Source organism: Homalodisca vitripennis, chromosome 6, assembly GCF_021130785.1.
Source record: "Homalodisca vitripennis isolate AUS2020 chromosome 6, UT_GWSS_2.1, whole genome shotgun sequence".
Taxonomy (NCBI): Eukaryota; Metazoa; Arthropoda; class Insecta; order Hemiptera; family Cicadellidae; genus Homalodisca; species Homalodisca vitripennis.
The window spans coordinates 14077326-14095908 of NC_060212.1; the positions used below are offsets into that span (position 1 = coordinate 14077326).

The following is an 18583-nucleotide window of genomic DNA, read 5'->3' on the forward strand; positions in this document are numbered from 1 at the left end:
AAAGGCTAGCTCTTTAATTGAATATTTTAATGAGGTGATCAGGCTCATTTGGGACATATACTAATTCAAGCAGGAAAACACGTTACAACTTATAATACTTTTAAATTAATTATTTCAAAATAATTTAACGTTTCAAATAAGCTCGTGCAATTGACATTCTCTTGCCTCCAAGTAAGAAAATTAAAGTGAGGGAAATGTTAGTGTTTATTCAATTTGTGATTTTCAACCTTTAATTGGCCCTTTTAATATTCGGTTCTCAACTTTGATATGTACAAGCGCAGAGAATTCTCAAATGGCCAAGTGGTACTCATAGGTAGTTATCTAACATATTTATTTAAATTTTTAATAGATCAAATTTGTAATTAATATTAATGTACAAACTATTTGTAATCTCAAACAAAATATCTTACTATAGATACACTGAAATTATTTGTATTTGTTTTTTAGGTTCCACTATTAACTTATATACAGATCAGAAGATTTATGTGTGTGTATATATATATATATATATTTATTTATTTATTTATATATATATATATATATATATATATATATATATATATAATCTGTATAACTGGCAATAGCCTAATTTAATTTCAATAAATATTGAATAGCAAAAAGTACTTGCTCCGCCGGGACTCGAACCCGGATCTCTCACTTGCCGGGTGAATGTGCTACCATTACACCACAGAGCCCTATATTATATACATTATATGTATATATATATATATATATATATATATATATATATATATATATATACGTTACTATTAATCTATATATATATATATATATATATATATATATATATATACATATAAGTTTTATATATATATATATATATATATATATATATTTATAATCTTATTGTATCTTTAATTAATTCAGATTGTTAATTTAGATAGGTTTATCATTTATCAAAGTTTATAATAAACTCTAAGTTTTTAATAAACTCTTTAGAAGAACTGCAATCGCAGATTACATAATATATTTACATTTTACATTATCTCACCAAATTAATTCTTCACCACAAAAATTATCTGAGCCAGCAAAAAGGTTTTATTTTTTTGCTTGCCAAAATACTATTTATGGTGAGTAAAAGTATGAATGAAAGTATGGTGAGTGAGTATAAATTTGGACTAGGTCCAACTCTACTTATATAACACAGCTGTATCGATGGTCTGTAGGAGAACAAACAGGAAGTCGAGTCCAATCAATTAGTGTAAGTACACATTAAAATTAAAACTATGATAACATAAGGGATGTCATAATTAAATGTAATGATTAAAATATTTCATTATTAAACTTGTATTTACAATAAAATCACTGTACACTTTGTTTCCATGGTAATAAATTACGAAAAATCATTCTAAATTCAAAATTGAAAGAAGAAACATGATCAGATCCGACATTAGTAAAATTGGATAATCCAGCTGTCTCTAATTCTGCAATACACAGTTTTTTTACACTACAAAACAAACTTGTGTACAAAACAAATTGTCTCCTATTTTTCAAACTGAACATGATTCACAAGATCAACAGAGATACATGAAATATACATAGTTCAACTGAAGTAAATTCAAGGTTCCAGTAACAAGATCATATTAGACGAAGACAATGATTGGAGGTGCCAGGATGAAATTTCTCATACAAGGTTAGTTAACACAGAAATATCATTATTTTCCTCCAGGAGTGAAATTATGAAATATTTTTCATACTGTTCAATAACCACAATAAGCAGACCAGTTTCTGCTGCTCCAGGAACTAAATCGAAGAACCAAATTTCTTGTGCTTGTTCAAGAAACGCCAGAAGCAGAAAAATTTCCGTTGTTTCAAGAGCGAAATCTTGGAATTAAATCCCTCGTACAAGTGTTTTTTATGTACCAGGAACCAAATTTCTTGTGCTTGTTCAAGAAACGCCAGAAGCAGAAAAATTTCCGTTGTTTCAAGAGCGAAATCTTGGAATTAAATCCCTCGTACAAGTGTTTTGTATGTACCAGGAACCAAATTTCTTGTGCTTGTTCAAGAAACGCCAGAAGCAGAAAAATTTCCGTTGTTTCAAGAGCGAAATCTTGGAATTAAATCGCTCGTACAAGTGTTTTTTATGTACCAGGAACCAAATTTCTTGTGCTTGTTCAAGAAACGCCAGAAGCAGAAAAATTTCCGTTGTTTCAAGAGCGAAATCTTGGAATTAAATCGCTCGTACAAGTGTTTTTTATGTACCAGGAACCAAATTTCTTGTGCTTGTTCAAGAAACGCCAGAAGCAGAAAAATTTCCGTTGTTTCAAGAGCGAAATCTTGGAATTAAATCCCTCGTACAAGTGTTTTTTATGTACCAGGAACCAAATTTCTTGTGCTTGTTCAAGAAACGCCAGAAGCAGAAAAATTTCCGTTGTTTCAAGAGCGAAATCTTGGAATTAAATCCCTCGTACAAGTGTTTTTTATGTACCAGGAACCAAATTTCTTGTGCTTGTTCAAGAAACGCCAGAAGCAGAAAAATTTCCGTTGTTTCAAGAGCGAAATCTTGGAATTAAATCCCTCGTACAAGTGTTTTTTTATGTACCAGGAACCAAATTTCTTGTGCTTGTTCAAGAAACGCCAGAAGCAGAAAAATTTCCGTTGTTTCAAGAGCGAAATCTTGGAATTAAATCCCTCGTACAAGTGTTTTTTATGTACCAGGAACCAAATTTCTTGTGCTTGTTCAAGAAACGCCAGAAGCAGACAAATTCCAGTTGTTCCAAGAGCGATATCTTGGAAGGAAATGAAGTTTAGCACACACCACAACAAAACAAGTATTTGGACAACAAGGAATGAAATTAAGGAATCAAACTTCTTGTGGTATTAAACACCAGAAGGAGACGAGTTCTTGCTATTCCAGTAGCAAAAGTTTGGATTAAAATCTTCCCTGCAAATTTAGAAAACTCCAGAACAGACACATTTTCGAGACACATCAGTTCACGGATAAAATCAACACAGTGGAAAAAATCACCGTAGTTCCAGACGAGTAACATTTCAAAATAAAGTTTGTCGAAGAGGTTCAATAAACATTGGAAGAAATCTAAATTTGGATTCCAAATCTAATACAGGATCTCCACAAGTACTTCAAGTTGAACATAAATAACAAAGAAAGATTAATTGAACACTACAAGAATATTTGTACAGCTGGATAGTTCAAAATTAATTGTACATTGCTTATTTGTTTCATTTATGTATATGTATTCTGTCAATAAAAACCTCCTAAAATTAATATCCTTTTTATTAATAATTAAATACGCTTACAGTGATAAATTTTCCTTTCCACAATAATAAATACAATATGGCTGTTTAGTAAAAGTGTGCCCTATATCTTATATCAAGGTATTTGCATGAACTTAGTATAATGAAACATTTTAACCACATTATACCTACTTCATAAATGGGAAATAGTTCAAAATCACCACTTTATAAAGAAGTGTTTGCGACACATAATACAACTTGCATAACAATAATCAGTTAGCTATCTCATCATTTGCATTGGTATTCAAAAAACACATTGTTTTCAGAAATAAAAGAAATGCAATTTAATATTACAACAACCTAGATTTGTGTTCTTATGTAGACAGTTACATTTTCAATTCGAGATATAAGGACTTGCCTTGGTGACACAGAAACCACAAAGATGCTAAGTAGAGGAACTACAAGGTGCCAAAAGTATGCATGAACTCGGTATTTATGATACTCAAATTGTTGTTAAGTTGCAAGAGATGGCACTGTAAAATTTGGCAGGTCAATTTCTTGAGTTGGTTTCGTGATGAGTAGATGATGCTCTTCTACTTCGGTTTGCTTCAAGCATTTTTATATTGTAGACTCGTGCATATTTTCTATTATGACTAACCGTGGGGATTCAATGCAATTTGTACTATAAATGGATACTCTGAGAGTTTCTTCAGTTTAATATTTGGATCAGAAGACAGGTATGCTCGGAGATCAATTGTTATGGTTGGCTGCACTGCTCAGCTATTCACTTACCTCATCACATTCATCAACCTACCAGATACCGCGGTGTTTGGCAACACTGACCAACCGAACCTCATTGCTCCAAGGTAAAATACAGATTTTTCCTTATGGCAAAATATAAATTACACAATATACGAGTTACACAACTCGTAGTTAAATTTCTATGAAATAAAGTAGTTTCCTCCTCTACTGTTTTCGGCAACAACAGGATACAAAGATGAATCAGATCCTAGTTTCAAACACCTTAAATTGAGCAGCTAGCAATTGCCATTTTCTCTCTCTCTCTCTCTCTCTCTCTCTCTCCTCTCTCTCTCTCTCTCTCTCTCTCTCTCTCTCTCTCTCTCTCTCTCTCTCTCTCTCTCTCTCTCTCTCTCCTCTCTCTCTCTCTCTCTCTCTCTCTCTCTCTCTCTCTCTCTCTCTCTCTCTCTCCCCCCCTCCCTCCCTCCCTCCCTCTCTCTCTCCCCCTCCCTGCCCACTCCAATCTTTCTTTCTCTCTCCCTCTCTTCTCCTCTCACCCCCCTTTTGATGTTAGTATCTTATAAATTGGTGTACTTTACGGTTGATTTGTTTACCGTGTGTATGAAGCTTTCATCGTTTTACGTTATACTGGTTCATCCCATTTTATCTTATGGCTGTTAGGCCAGCAGTTTTAATCTATTCCACAACACGTTTCTTTGTTGCCTACGTCCTATTGAAAATTAGTGATATACTTTTTTTGTAACATCAAACGATGCCAAATGTCCGTTATGTATTACTCGTTATCGTTACAAATGATCCATCGCCAATTGCAAACTTTAGACAAAAACTATTATTTTCCTATGACATTTCCTTTAGAGGTAATTTTTCCCTGCCCATAACACGTTCTCTATTGGCAGTACAAGAGTAAACTTAGCCTTTTCATTATCAATCCGCATAAACAGTAGCGCGTTCAAACGGTAACTAGAATAACAGATACCATTTATGAATAACCATTAACATAATATGATAAATACTACTTTAGCTTCATCAGCTAATGACCAGATAGGAAGACAATGACATCGTGACGTGCCTCTTAACAGGAAAATGTTACCAGTAACTGACTACAGTCTTATCATGTATGTTGTTGCCTCTCTGTTATCAGCTAGTCTATTGTTGTGTACCTCATGTTTCACGTAAGTAAGTCACAGGTTATTTTCATTACTTTAAGAGACATGCGTATGGTTTAAACAACTAATACGATTAGAGAGTTTGATAAACCCTGTACTTTCTTTAACTTACTTTTAATTGTAAAACCGCAGTTAAAGAAGACAACCATTAAGAGCGAAGCGTAATGGGGTCAATATGTAATGGAATCTGAGAATAATTTGTTAATTAATGAACTTTTTTGAAGTTTGTATTTGACGATGAACGGCTTGTGAAGAAAATATGATTTTTTCCGAACATTTGCCATGGTTTAGTGACGCAAAAATAGTAACGCCGCGTTTCGAGATGTGCAATCCGATCTCCTCTTCAGGTAAATAACTAACCTAACACATAATTACAAACTAGGTTATAATAAACAAATCTTACAAGAGCGTTGTGTCACGCATAAGTCAGGGATCACAACCACCATGTTGTGTGTCAACTTCACTAACTCTAAAACACGCACGCAATAAAAACAAAACACAAATTGTTAAAACTGAAATACAGAATACAGGTCACAATAGGTTTGCATTCACCAACCAACCACCTATAACAAAGATGATTTGCCTGAAAAAGAGATCAGATTGCAAATCTCGAAACGTTGTGTTACTTTTTTATCTGTACAAAAATGCAGTAAACGTGCATTCGATTACACCATAACCTAGGTCAAAATAACAAGCATTTACTAATGCTTGGCTTTAAGACTACGTGAGTAATGAATTGTGACTTTGTTTATTATTTAATATTCTAAAATTGTTGCAAAGTTTGTACTATTATAAATAGATATATCTACCTTCTCAGTGGCGTACTTGGTCATTCTCCCAGTATTTGGACGATAACGAACAGAAATAAATATATTTCCCTTAGTTAATATTTTAGGTTACTAACAGGTGATTATTTCAAACATGGTATTTAATGTTTACCTGACACACCAATATAAATATTAACGTGTTTTCCTGGGGTTAATTTTGAGAGTTGTTATATCATACTGAAGTAGTAGGCCTATAATGACAATGTCTAGTCTAAGAATACCTATTTCCACCACTTTACTCACCGTTTAATTAAGAGAATTTTTTAAAGTACAACCAAATTTTACAGAAATATATTTTATATTTTAAAATACTTCTGCCTTTTAAAGTAAGTTCACAACAAATTACGTATTTACGGAATGTAGGCCTACAAAACTAAATAGATACACCGTTATCTTATAGAAAATTCAAACATCTTTGAGCCCCAAAAATATGTTGTCTCAATACATTTGAATGCACACAATAGAACAGTATATTGTTTACGATAACAAACTACTGTATTTTGTTTATTGTTACAGATTATGACACTGTTCATTTATTTTTCCTTTACATAAAACTGACAACAAAGTTCGATGCGGGTGTACAGCAAGAAAGGTTCCACAATAGGAACGTGGATTTAATGCGACCGTTATTGTTCTAGTTATTAACCTCAGTGTGACGTCTGGGTTTTCAATTGTCTGTGATTAGAGTAGATGTTAACTACTTCTTAATTGGTTCCACGAATTCCTCATTTAACACATTGTCTGTAACAGACGCCCTAGTGTGTACTGAATGTTTATTCGTAGTCCGGATCACTCGGTGAAGGTGTCAACTACATGTACTATAGCTTAAGAGCTATAGCACAGTAGCTCAAGGTGTTAACAGCGACAGACACAATAGTGCGTACTTGATGTTTAACAGTACTCCCGATCACTCAGTGAAGGTGTCAACTACATGTACTATAGCTTAAGAGCTATAGCACAGTAGCTCAAGGTGTTAACAGCGACAGACACAATAGTGCGTACTTGATGTTTAATAGTACTCCCGATCACTCAGTGAAGGTGTCAACTACATGTACTATAGCTTAAGAGCTATAGCACAGTAGCTCAAGGTGTTGACAGCGACAGACACAATAGTGCGTACTTGATGTTTAATAGTACTCCCGATCACTCAGTGAAGGTGTCAACTACACGTACTATAGCTTAAGAGCTATAGCACAGTAGCTCAAGGTGTTAACAGCGACAGACACAATAGTGCGTACTTGATGTTTAATAGTACTCCCGATCACTCAGTGAAGGTGTCAACTACATGTACTATAGCTTAAGAGCTATAGCACAGTAGCTCAAGGTGTTGACAGCGACAGACACAATAGTGCGTACTTGATGTTTAATAGTACTCCCGATCACTCAGTGAAGGTGTCAACTACATGTACTATAGCTTAAGAGCTATAGCACAGTAGCTCAAGGTGTTAACAGCGACAGACACAATAGTGCGTACTAGATGTTTAAAAGTACTCCGGATCACTCAGTGAAAGTGTTAATTACATGTATTATAGCTTAAGGGCTACTGCACACAATAGTGCGTACTGGATGTTTATTAGTACTCCGGATCACTCAGTGAAAGTGTTAATTACATGTATTATAGCTTAAGAGCTACTGCACACTAGCTCAGGCGTTGACAGCGACAGACACAATAGTGCGTACTGGATGTTTATTAGTACTCTGGATCACTCAGTGAAAGTGTTAATTACATGTATTATAGCTTAAGAGCTACTGCACACAATAGTGCGTACTGGATGTTTATTAGTACTCCGGATCACTCAGTGAAAGTGTTAATTACATGTATTATAGCTTAAGGGCTACTGCACACAATAGTGCGTACTGGATGTTTATTAGTACTCCGGATCACTCAGTGAAAGTGTTAATTACATGTATTATAGCTTAAGAGCTACTGCACACTAGCTCAGGCGTTGACAGCGACAGACACAATAGTGCGTACTAGATGTTTAAAAAGTACTCCGGATCACTCAGTGAAAGTGTTAATTACATGTATTATAGCTTAAGGGCTACTGCACACAATAGTGCGTACTGGATGTTTATTAGTACTCCGGATCACTCAGTGAAAGTGTTAATTACATGTATTATAGCTTAAGAGCTACTGCACACTAGCTCAGGCGTTGACAGCGACAGACACAATAGTGCGTACTGGATGTTTATTAGTACTCTGGATCACTCAGTGAAAGTGTTAATTACATGTATTATAGCTTAAGAGCTACTGCACACTAGCTCAGGCGTTGACAGCGACAGACACAATAGTGCGTACTGGATGTTTATTAGTACTCCGGATCACTCAGTGAAAGTGTTAATTACATGTATTATAGCTTAAGAGCTACTGCACACTAGCTCAGGTGTTGACAGCGACAGACACAATAGTGCGTACTGGATGTTTATTAGTACTCTGGATCACTCAGTGAAAGTGTTAATTACATGTATTATAGCTTAAGAGCTACTGCACACTAGCTCAGGCGTTGACAGCGACAGACACAATAGTGCGTACTGGATGTTTAATAGTACTCAGTATCACTCAGTGAAGGTGTTAACTACATGTATTATAGCTTAAGAGCTACTGCACACTAGCTCAGGCGTTGACAGCGACAGACACAATAGTGCGTACTGGATGTTTATTAGTACTCCGGATCACTCAGTGAAAGTGTTAATTACATGTATTATAGCTTAAGAGCTACTGCACACTAGCTCAGGCGTTGACAGCGACAGACACAATAGTGCGTACTGGATGTTTATTAGTACTCCGGATCACTCAGTGAAAGTGTTAATTACATGTATTATAGCTTAAGAGCTACTGCACACTAGCTTGAGGTGTTGACAGCGACAGACACAATAGTGCGTACTGGATGTTTATTAGTACTCCGGATCACTCAGTGAAGGTGTTAACTACATGTATTATAGCTTAAGAGCTACTGCACACTAGCTTGAGGTGTTGACAGCGACAGACACAATAGTGCGTACTAGATGTTTAATAGTACTCAGTATCACTCAGTGAAGGTGTTAACTACATGTATTATAGCTTAAGAGCTACTGCACACTAGCTCAAGGTGTTGACAGCGACAGACACAATAGTGCGTACTGGATGTTTAATAGTACTCAGTATCACTCAGTGAAGGTGTTAACTACATGTATTATAGCTTAAGAGCTACTGCACACTAGCTTGAGGTGTTGACAGCGACAGACACAATAGTGCGTACTGGATGTTTATTAGTACTCCGGATCACTCAGTGAAAGTGTTAATTACATGTATTATAGCTTAAGAGCTACTGCACACTAGCTTGAGGTGTTGACAGCGACAGACACAATAGTGCGTACTGGATGTTTAAAAGTACTCAGTATCACTCAGTGAAGGTGTTAACTACATGTATTATAGCTTAAGAGCTACTGCACACTAGCTTCAAGGTGTTGACAGCGACAGACACAATAGTGCGTACTGGATGTTTAATAGTACTCCCGATCACTCAGTGAAGGTGTTAACTACATGTATTATAGCTTAAGAGCTACTGCACACTAGCTTCAAGGTGTTGACAGCGACAGACACAATAGTGCGTACTGGATGTTTAATAGTACTCCCGATCACTCAGTGAAGGTGTTAACTACATGTATTATAGCTTAAGAGCTACTGCACACTAGCTTGAGGTGTTGACAGCGACAGACACAATAGTGCGTACTGGATGTTTATTAGTACTCCGGATCACTCAGTGAAGGTGTTAACTACATGTATTATAGCTTAAGAGCTACTGCACACTAGCTTCAGGTGTTGACAGCGACAGACACAATAGTGCGTACTGGATGTTTAATAGTACTCCCGATCACTCAGTGAAGGTGTTAACTACATGTATTATAGCTTAAGAGCTACTGCACACTAGCTCAGGCGTTGACAGCGACAGACACAATAGTGCGTACTAGATGTTTAATAGTACTCCCGATCACTCAGTGAAGGTGTAAACTACGTGTATTATAGCTTAAGAGCTACTGCACACTAGCTCAGGCGTTGACAGGAACAGACACAATAGTGCGTACTGGATGTTTAATAGTACTCCCGATCACACTGTGAAGGTGTAAACTATGTGTATTATAGCTTAAGAGCTACTGCACACTAGCTCAGGCGTTGACAGCGACAGACACAATAGTGCGTACCGGATGTTTATTAGTACTCCGGATCACTCAGTGAAGGTGTTAACTACGTGTATTATAGCTTAAGAGCTACTGCACACTAGCTCAGGCGTTGACAGGAACAGACACAATAGTGCGTACTGGATGTTTAATAGTACTCCCGATCACACTGTAAAGGTGTAAACTATGTGTATTATACCTTAAGAGCTACTGCACACTAGCTCAGGCGTTGGCAGCGACAGACACAATAGTGCGTACCGGATGTTTATTAGTACTCCCGGATCACTCAGTGAAGGTGTTAACTACGTGTATTATAGCTTAAGAGCTACTGCACACTAGCTCAGGCGTTGACAGGAACAGACACAATAGTGCGTACTGGATGTTTATTAGTACTCTGGATCACTCAGTGAAAGTGTTAATTACATGTATTATAGCTTAAGAGCTACTGCACACTAGCTCAGGCGTTGACAGCGACAGACACAATAGTGCGTACCGGATGTTTATTAGTACTCCGGATCACTCAGTGAAGGTGTTAACTACGTGTATTATAGCTTAAGAGCTACTGCACACTAGCTCAGGCGTTGACAGGAACAGACACAATAGTGCGTACTGGATGTTTATTAGTACTCCGGATCACTCAGTGAAAGTATTAATTACATGTATTATAGCTTAAGGGCTACTGCACACTAGCTCAGGCGTTGACAGCGACAGAAACAATAGTGCGTACTGGATGTTTATTAGTACTCCGGATCACTCAGTGAAAGTGTTAATTACATGTATTATAGCTTAAGAGCTACTGCACACTAGCTCAGGCGTTGACAGCGACAGACACAATAGTGCGTACTAGATGTATAAAAGTACTCCGGATCACTCAGTGAAAGTGTTAATAATTACATGTATTATAGCTTAAGGGCTACTGCACACAATAGTGCGTACTGGATGTTTATTAGTACTCCGGATCACTCAGTGAAAGTGTTAATTACATGTATTATAGCTTAAGGGCTACTGCACACAATAGTGCGTACTGGATGTTTATTAGTACTCCGGATCACTCAGTGAAAGTGTTAATTACATGTATTATAGCTTAAGAGCTACTGCACACTAGCTCAGGCGTTGACAGCGACAGACACAATAGTGCGTACTAGATGTTTAAAAGTACTCTCCGGATCACTCAGTGAAAGTGTTAATTACATGTATTATAGCTTAAGGGCTACTGCACACAATAGTGCGTACTGGATGTTTATTAGTACTCCGGATCACTCAGTGAAAGTGTTAATTACATGTATTATAGCTTAAGAGCTACTGCACACTAGCTCAGGCGTTGACAGCGACAGACACAATAGTGCGTACTGGATGTTTATTAGTACTCTGGATCACTCAGTGAAAGTGTTAATTACATGTATTATAGCTTAAGAGCTACTGCACACTAGCTCAGGCGTTGACAGCGACAGACACAATAGTGCGTACTGGATGTTTATTAGTACTCTGGATCACTCAGTGAAAGTGTTAATTACATGTATTATAGCTTAAGAGCTACTGCACACTAGCTCAGGCGTTGACAGCGACAGACACAATAGTGCGTACTGGATGTTTATTAGTACTCCGGATCACTCAGTGAAAGTGTTAATTACATGTAGTATAGCTTAAGAGCTACTGCACACTAGCTCAGGCGTTGACAGCGACAGACACAATAGTGCGTACTGGATGTTTATTAGTACTCTGGATCACTCAGTGAAAGTGTTAATTACATGTATTATAGCTTAAGGGCTACTGCACACTAGCTCAGGCGTTGACAGCGACAGAAACAATAGTGCGTACTGGATGTTTATTAGTACTCAGTATCACTCAGTGAAGGTGTTAACTACATGTATTATAGCTTAAGGGCTACTGCACACTAGCTCAGGCGTTGACAGCGACAGACACAATAGTGCGTACTGGATGTTTATTAGTACTCAGTATCACTCAGTGAAGGTGTTAACTACATGTATTATAGCTTAAGGGCTACTGCACACTAGCTTGAGGTGTTGACAGCGACAGACACAATAGTGCGTACTGGATGTTTATTAGTACTCAGTATCACTCAGTGAAGGTGTTAACTACATGTATTATAGCTTAAGGGCTACTGCACACTAGCTCAGGCGTTGACAGCGACAGACACAATAGTGCGTACTGGATGTTTATTAGTACTCAGTATCACTCAGTGAAGGTGTTAACTACATGTATTATAGCTTAAGGGCTACTGCACACTAGCTCAGGCGTTGACAGCGACAGACACAATAGTGCGTACTGGATTTTTATTAGTACTCAGTATCACTCAGTGAAAGTGTTAATTACATGTATTATAGCTTAAGGGCTACTGCACACTAGCTCAGGCGTTGACAGCGACAGACACAATAGTGCGTACGTACTGGATTTTTATTAGTACTCAGTATCACTCAGTGAAGGTGTTAACTACATGTATTATAGCTTAAGGGCTACTGCACACACTAGCTCAGGCGTTGACAGCGACAGACACAATAGTGCGTACTGGATGTTTATTAGTACTCAGTATCACTCAGTGAAGGTGTTAACTACATGTATTATAGCTTAAGGGCTACTGCACACTAGCTCAGGCGTTGACAGCGACAGACACAATAGTGCGTACTGGATGTTTATTAGTACTCCGGATCACTCAGTGAAAGTGTTAATTACATGTATTATAGCTTAAGAGCTACTGCACACTAGCTCAGGCGTTGACAGCGACAGACACAATAGTGCGTACTGGATGTTTATTAGTACTCCGGATCACTCAGTGAAAGTGTTAATTACATGTATTATAGCTTAAGGGCTACTGCACACTAGCTCAGGCGTTGACAGCGACAGAAACAATAGTGCGTACTGGATGTTTATTAGTACTCCGGATCACTCAGTGAAAGTGTTAATTACATGTATTATAGCTTAAGAGCTACTGCACACTAGCTTGAGGTGTTGACAGCGACAGAAACAATAGTGCGTACTGGATGTTTATTAGTACTCCGGATCACTCAGTGAAAGTGTTAATTACATGTATTATAGCTTAAGAGCTACTGCACACTAGCTTGAGGTGTTGACAGCGAGAGACACAATATTGCGTACTAGATGTTTAATAGTACTCAGTATCACTCGATGAAGGTGTTAACTACATGTATTATAGCTTAAGAGCTACTGCACACTAGCTTGAGGTGTTGACAGCGACAGACACAATAGTGCGTACTGGATGTTTAAAAGTACTCAGTATCACTCAGTGAAGGTGTTAACTACATGTATTATAGCTTAAGAGCTACTGCACACTAGCTTGAGGTGTTGACAGCGACAGACACAATAGTGCGTACTGGATGTTTATTAGTACTCAGTATCACTCGATGAAAGTGTTAATTACATGTATTATAGCTTAAGAGCTACTGCACACTAGCTTGAGGTGTTGACAGCGACAGACACAATAGTGCGTACTGGATGTTTAAAAGTACTCAGTATCACTCAGTGAAGGTGTTAACTACATGTATTATAGCTTAAGAGCTACTGCACACTAGCTTGAGGTGTTGACAGCGACAGACACAATAGTGCGTACTGGATGTTTATTAGTACTCCGGATCACTCAGTGAAAGTGTTAATTACATGTATTATAGCTTAAGAGCTACTGCACACTAGCTTGAGGTGTTGACAGCGACAGACACAATAGTGCGTACTGGATGTTTAAAAGTACTCAGTATCACTCAGTGAAGGTGTTAACTACATGTATTATAGCTTAAGAGCTACTGCACACTAGCTTGAGGTGTTGACAGCGACAGACACAATAGTGCGTACTGGATGTTTAAAAGTACTCAGTATCACTCAGTGAAGGTGTTAACTACATGTATTATAGCTTAAGAGCTACTGCACACTAGCTTGAGGTGTTGACAGCGACAGACACAATAGTGCGTACTGGATGTTTAAAAGTACTCAGTATCACTCAGTGAAGGTGTTAACTACATGTATTATAGCTTAAGAGCTACTGCACACTAGCTTGAGGTGTTGACAGCGACAGACACAATAGTGCGTACTGGATGTTTAAAAGTACTCAGTATCACTCAGTGAAGGTGTTAACTACATGTATTATATGTAGACAGACATTTATTCACAATAGTTTAATTAAATATTATCCTGATTTATCATCTTTATACAGTTTATATTTTATAAATTATACATTTTAAATTTTTTGAAACCTTCAAACTAAATGATATTTAATACAGTATTTAAAGTAACCTTCACCAATACGCCTGAGTCTGGTTAAAAAGTTAAATACATCCAATTTTTTTAATTGTTTAGTCGTTTTACTTCATTGATCTTAACAGTACACAAACAAATTTTAAAATATCGTTCATACAAAATGTACCGTATTATAAAAATTTATAATCTTGTATAACATAGCAACAGTGATCTAGTAATGTCATCTTTTAAATGCAACAATCAGCTGGTTATTAATCACAAGTTAAACAACATTATTAAATTGATTATTGTATTATAGGAAGGGATGACATTTAGTAAAACCTTTACCGTTCGATCATTGTTTTCTTAGCAAAAAATATTTGGTATCAAAATTTTCACCAGTAACCTATAAGAGTTTCATTATTCTTATAAACTTTTCATAAAACCTACAATTCATTGTAAATACACTTTAGACTGCCACCATTCATGGTAGGGTAAGCTAGGATTCAGAATATTGTGCTACACAGAAAGCTTGTCTGTGTTTTTTAGGACTGTTCGAACTGACTTTTTATTACATGTTGAATATTAATACGAGAATTAAGGGTAATCTAACTCCCTATCTTCCATAATGTTAACTTTATGCCATTTATCTCTATAACTAATCAAGCTAGCTAAGACTCTGAATTTTTTTCTTATCATTCTTGGGACTTTTATTTAGACACACACACACACACACACACACACACACACACACACACACACACACACACACACACACACACACACACACACACACACACACACACACACACAAGATAAACCAAATTTAACAGACATATTTTTACAAAAACAATGTATATTATGTAAATAAACTGTCCAACAATTTTAAATTACACAGTGACAATGTAATTTAACTGTGACCAATATAAGCTCCATCTACAGCATGTCCAACAATTATTTAAAAACATTTTTCCAACACCTACAGTTAAAGTTTTTTTAAACCCTTATTGTCTATGATTAGCTTATATTACAAAAGATATGTAGTACAAATTTCACTATTGTAGGATCTTCCTGAGCTGAAAAAGTGGCATAAAAATATTTAAAACGCAAGTTTTAGGAAATCACAAAAAGAAACAAAAGTAAAGCTATGTAACTGTTTAGAAATGTCCATGAGAGTGTTTAGTTGTCTGGATCCTCTTGTTTATAAAGTAGATCCTCAAGCTTCCTTTTTTAAGAGTCCTGGCCTGCTTATTTTCTTTTCAAGGTCATTAGATGCTTTTTCAAATTTTTGCAGTTTAATTTGCTCCTTGATAGAATTCACCAGATGTTTTCCTACACTCAAACTTAAATGCTCCATAGATTTACTCCACTTATATAACCATCATTAAATGCACGACTTGCTGTAAAAACAACATAATTCAGAGTAAGTAATATTACAAAGGCCCTTTTTGGGATCACAGACCATATAACATTATTCATCAACTCTTTGGATTCAGTATTTTGCCCTTTAGACGCTTTTCGAAAAGCTGTTTTGAGCGTCAAGTCCCAAAACATAGGCTCAATTTGTCATGATCTCTTTTGAGATGTTGAAATGATTTTTATGTTCATGCTATGTTTGGTCTAATAAAGATTGGTTACATTTGCACCATGTGCCAATGTCCTGGACCGAAATAACATTGACATAGTTTATAAGAAATATATTTTTAAAAGACCCAATTGAGATAAATTAAAAAGTAATATACCATTTAAAAGAGGAGATTTCAATGCATAATAAACAACAAAAAAGTAAAAAGAATATTTTGTAAAAAAATGTCTAGTTAGACTTCCTTTAAGTAAAAGGCTTCTATGTGCGTATATGTCACAGCTTATTTTATTTCATGTTTAGTGGCATTTAAAAGAATACCACATGTACCAAAAATATCAGTCAGTAAAAGCTAAAGATTCCAACTCTTTTTTAACCATTGAACTCAATATCCAATACTATTGTTATTGCCATTACAATCTTTAAGCATGAACAATTTTTTTTTTAGTGTTTTTGAACTTTTACTAATCTCTAAATTTGCATGAATTATTTTACGAAACAAAATAAATATATAATTATTGAACCATTCTGTCACGTTTCAGATCTGCGGAGGAACAAAGTTGCCTTGCTTCTCGTGATGACCCAGGATCAGTTTATATCCGGCAACTGCGGGATGCTGTGGAGACCGCAGAATGTGAGCTAGTGGACAATATCGATTACGCTGACTATGATGTGAAGGATGGAGAGATCTTCGACTTCATCATTGTGGGAGCAGGGTCGGCCGGGGCAGTGATGGCCAACAGGCTAACGGAGAATCCAGACTGGAATGTTTTACTGCTGGAGGCTGGAGGGAATCCGACTGTGACTACTGAGGTACCAGGGCTTGCCGCTGCAGTGGTTCGGACAGATCTCGACTGGCAGTACCAAACGGAACCAGATCCCTCCAACTGTCAGGGCAGTGCTAACAAGAGTTGCTACTGGCCAAGAGGAAAGATGTTGGGAGGGTCCAGCTCAATCAATGCCATGCTATACGTCAGAGGAAACCCGAAGGATTTTGATGATTGGGAAAACATGGGCAATCCTGGATGGAGCTACAAAGACATGTTACCTTACTTCCAAAAGTCAGAGGATTTAAGGTCTGAAACAGTGTTGAAAAATAGGCAGGTTTTCAGATATCACAATAAGGGAGGGTATTTAAAAATTGAGTCTTTCAAGAGGAACATTAATTTCTTCACTGATTTGTTCTCAAAAGGGTTTCACGAGCTGAGCTATCAGTCCTTTAGCGATGTAAATGCTGAACACCATGAGGGATTCTTTCTTCTGCAAGGAACACTAGAAAATGCGAGGAGATGCAGTACAGCAAAAGCCTTTTTACGCGATTTCCAAAAAAGACCTAATCTTAAAATTTCAACAAACTCATTAGTGCTCAAGGTCTTAATAAATGATAAAAATACTGCTTATGGAGTCGAGTTTTCAAAAAAAGGGAAAATCTTGAGAACTTTGGCCACAAAAGAAGTCATTCTTTCAGCAGGAAGTATCAATTCACCACAATTATTAATGCTATCTGGCATTGGGCCTCGAAGACATCTTAATAAATTGGGGATTAAAGTTGTACAAAACTCGAAAGTTGGGTACAACCTTCAAGATCACACAATTATGAGAGGTTTCATAGTGACATTGGATATCCATACTTCAACCCCAGACCCAATAGAAAGTATGTTTCAGTTTTTGATAAATTCAAGAGGAGAATTTTCTGGTCCAAATTTTCTTAGCATAGCGGGATTCATTAAAACTTCTCAAGCTAAAAGTCACAATATTCAATTCTATTTTACCTCTCAAGCCGCTAATTCTTCAACCATTCTCCAACGGGGCTTGAGGACTTTTGGTTATGATGAGGTAATTGTTCGATCACTGGTGAAAATAAATGCAAACAATTTTGTAATATCCATTACTCCATCTTTGGTGCAACCAAAGAGCCGTGGAAGGATTTTGCTCAAGAGCACAAATCCTTTCGACCACCCCCTTATATACCCCAGATACTTTTCTGAGGAGCAAGATATCGTTGAAAACTTGGAAGCCATAGAATTTGCAAATAAACTGGTCAACACAGATGCCCTAAAACGTTTTAATGCCAGAGTTCAACGAATTGACATTCCTGAATGTAACGTTTTCCAGTTTCAGTCGGAACCGTACTGGAGGTGTGTGATCAAGTATATGTCAGTGACAGTCTACCATCCTGTAGGGACTTGTCGGATGGGACCTAGAGGAGATAGAGACTCTGTTGTGGATCCACAGCTGCGAGTGATCGGAATCTCCAGCCTGAGAGTGGTGGATGGCTCAGTCATGCCCAAAATTACAAGCGGAAACACAAACGCTCCCATAATCGCTGTTGCGGAAAAAGCTTCGGACTTGATCAAAAATCACTGGGGATTTTGTTAAGTGCGGAGAAGTAAAATATGGAATCCAAAATCTTGGTTATTTAATTTACCAACTTTTTAACTCCTTTCTTTTCAGTATACAGTGTTTGTGATATTGCTGAGAGTATACACCCTCAGGGTGTTGTATCTAAATGGATACATGCTAGGTAAATGGTTCAAATATAATATGTTTCATCAAAGACCCGCAAAGGAAATAACAGGATACGGTGTTTTGTGCTCCGGTTTGGGGGGAAACATTCATTCAGCAGAAACATTCAACAGCAGAACAAATTTTGAATAGGCAAAGTCTTGGTA

The 18583-nt window shown here is 36.8% G+C and overlaps 1 protein-coding gene across 1 annotated transcript; it reads left to right on the forward strand.

The window, feature by feature from the left end:
- Positions 1 to 1387: 1387 nt before the first annotated feature.
- LOC124364119 (glucose dehydrogenase [FAD, quinone]-like) lies at positions 1388 to 18320 on the forward strand. The gene is made up of 2 exons (XM_046819324.1): positions 1388 to 1654; positions 16454 to 18320. The coding sequence occupies exon 2, from the start codon at positions 16644 to 16646 to the stop codon at positions 18288 to 18290; it is 1647 nt and encodes a 548-aa protein (XP_046675280.1). The 5' UTR covers positions 1388 to 1654; positions 16454 to 16643; the 3' UTR covers positions 18291 to 18320.
- The last annotated feature ends 263 nt before the right edge of the window (positions 18321 to 18583 follow it).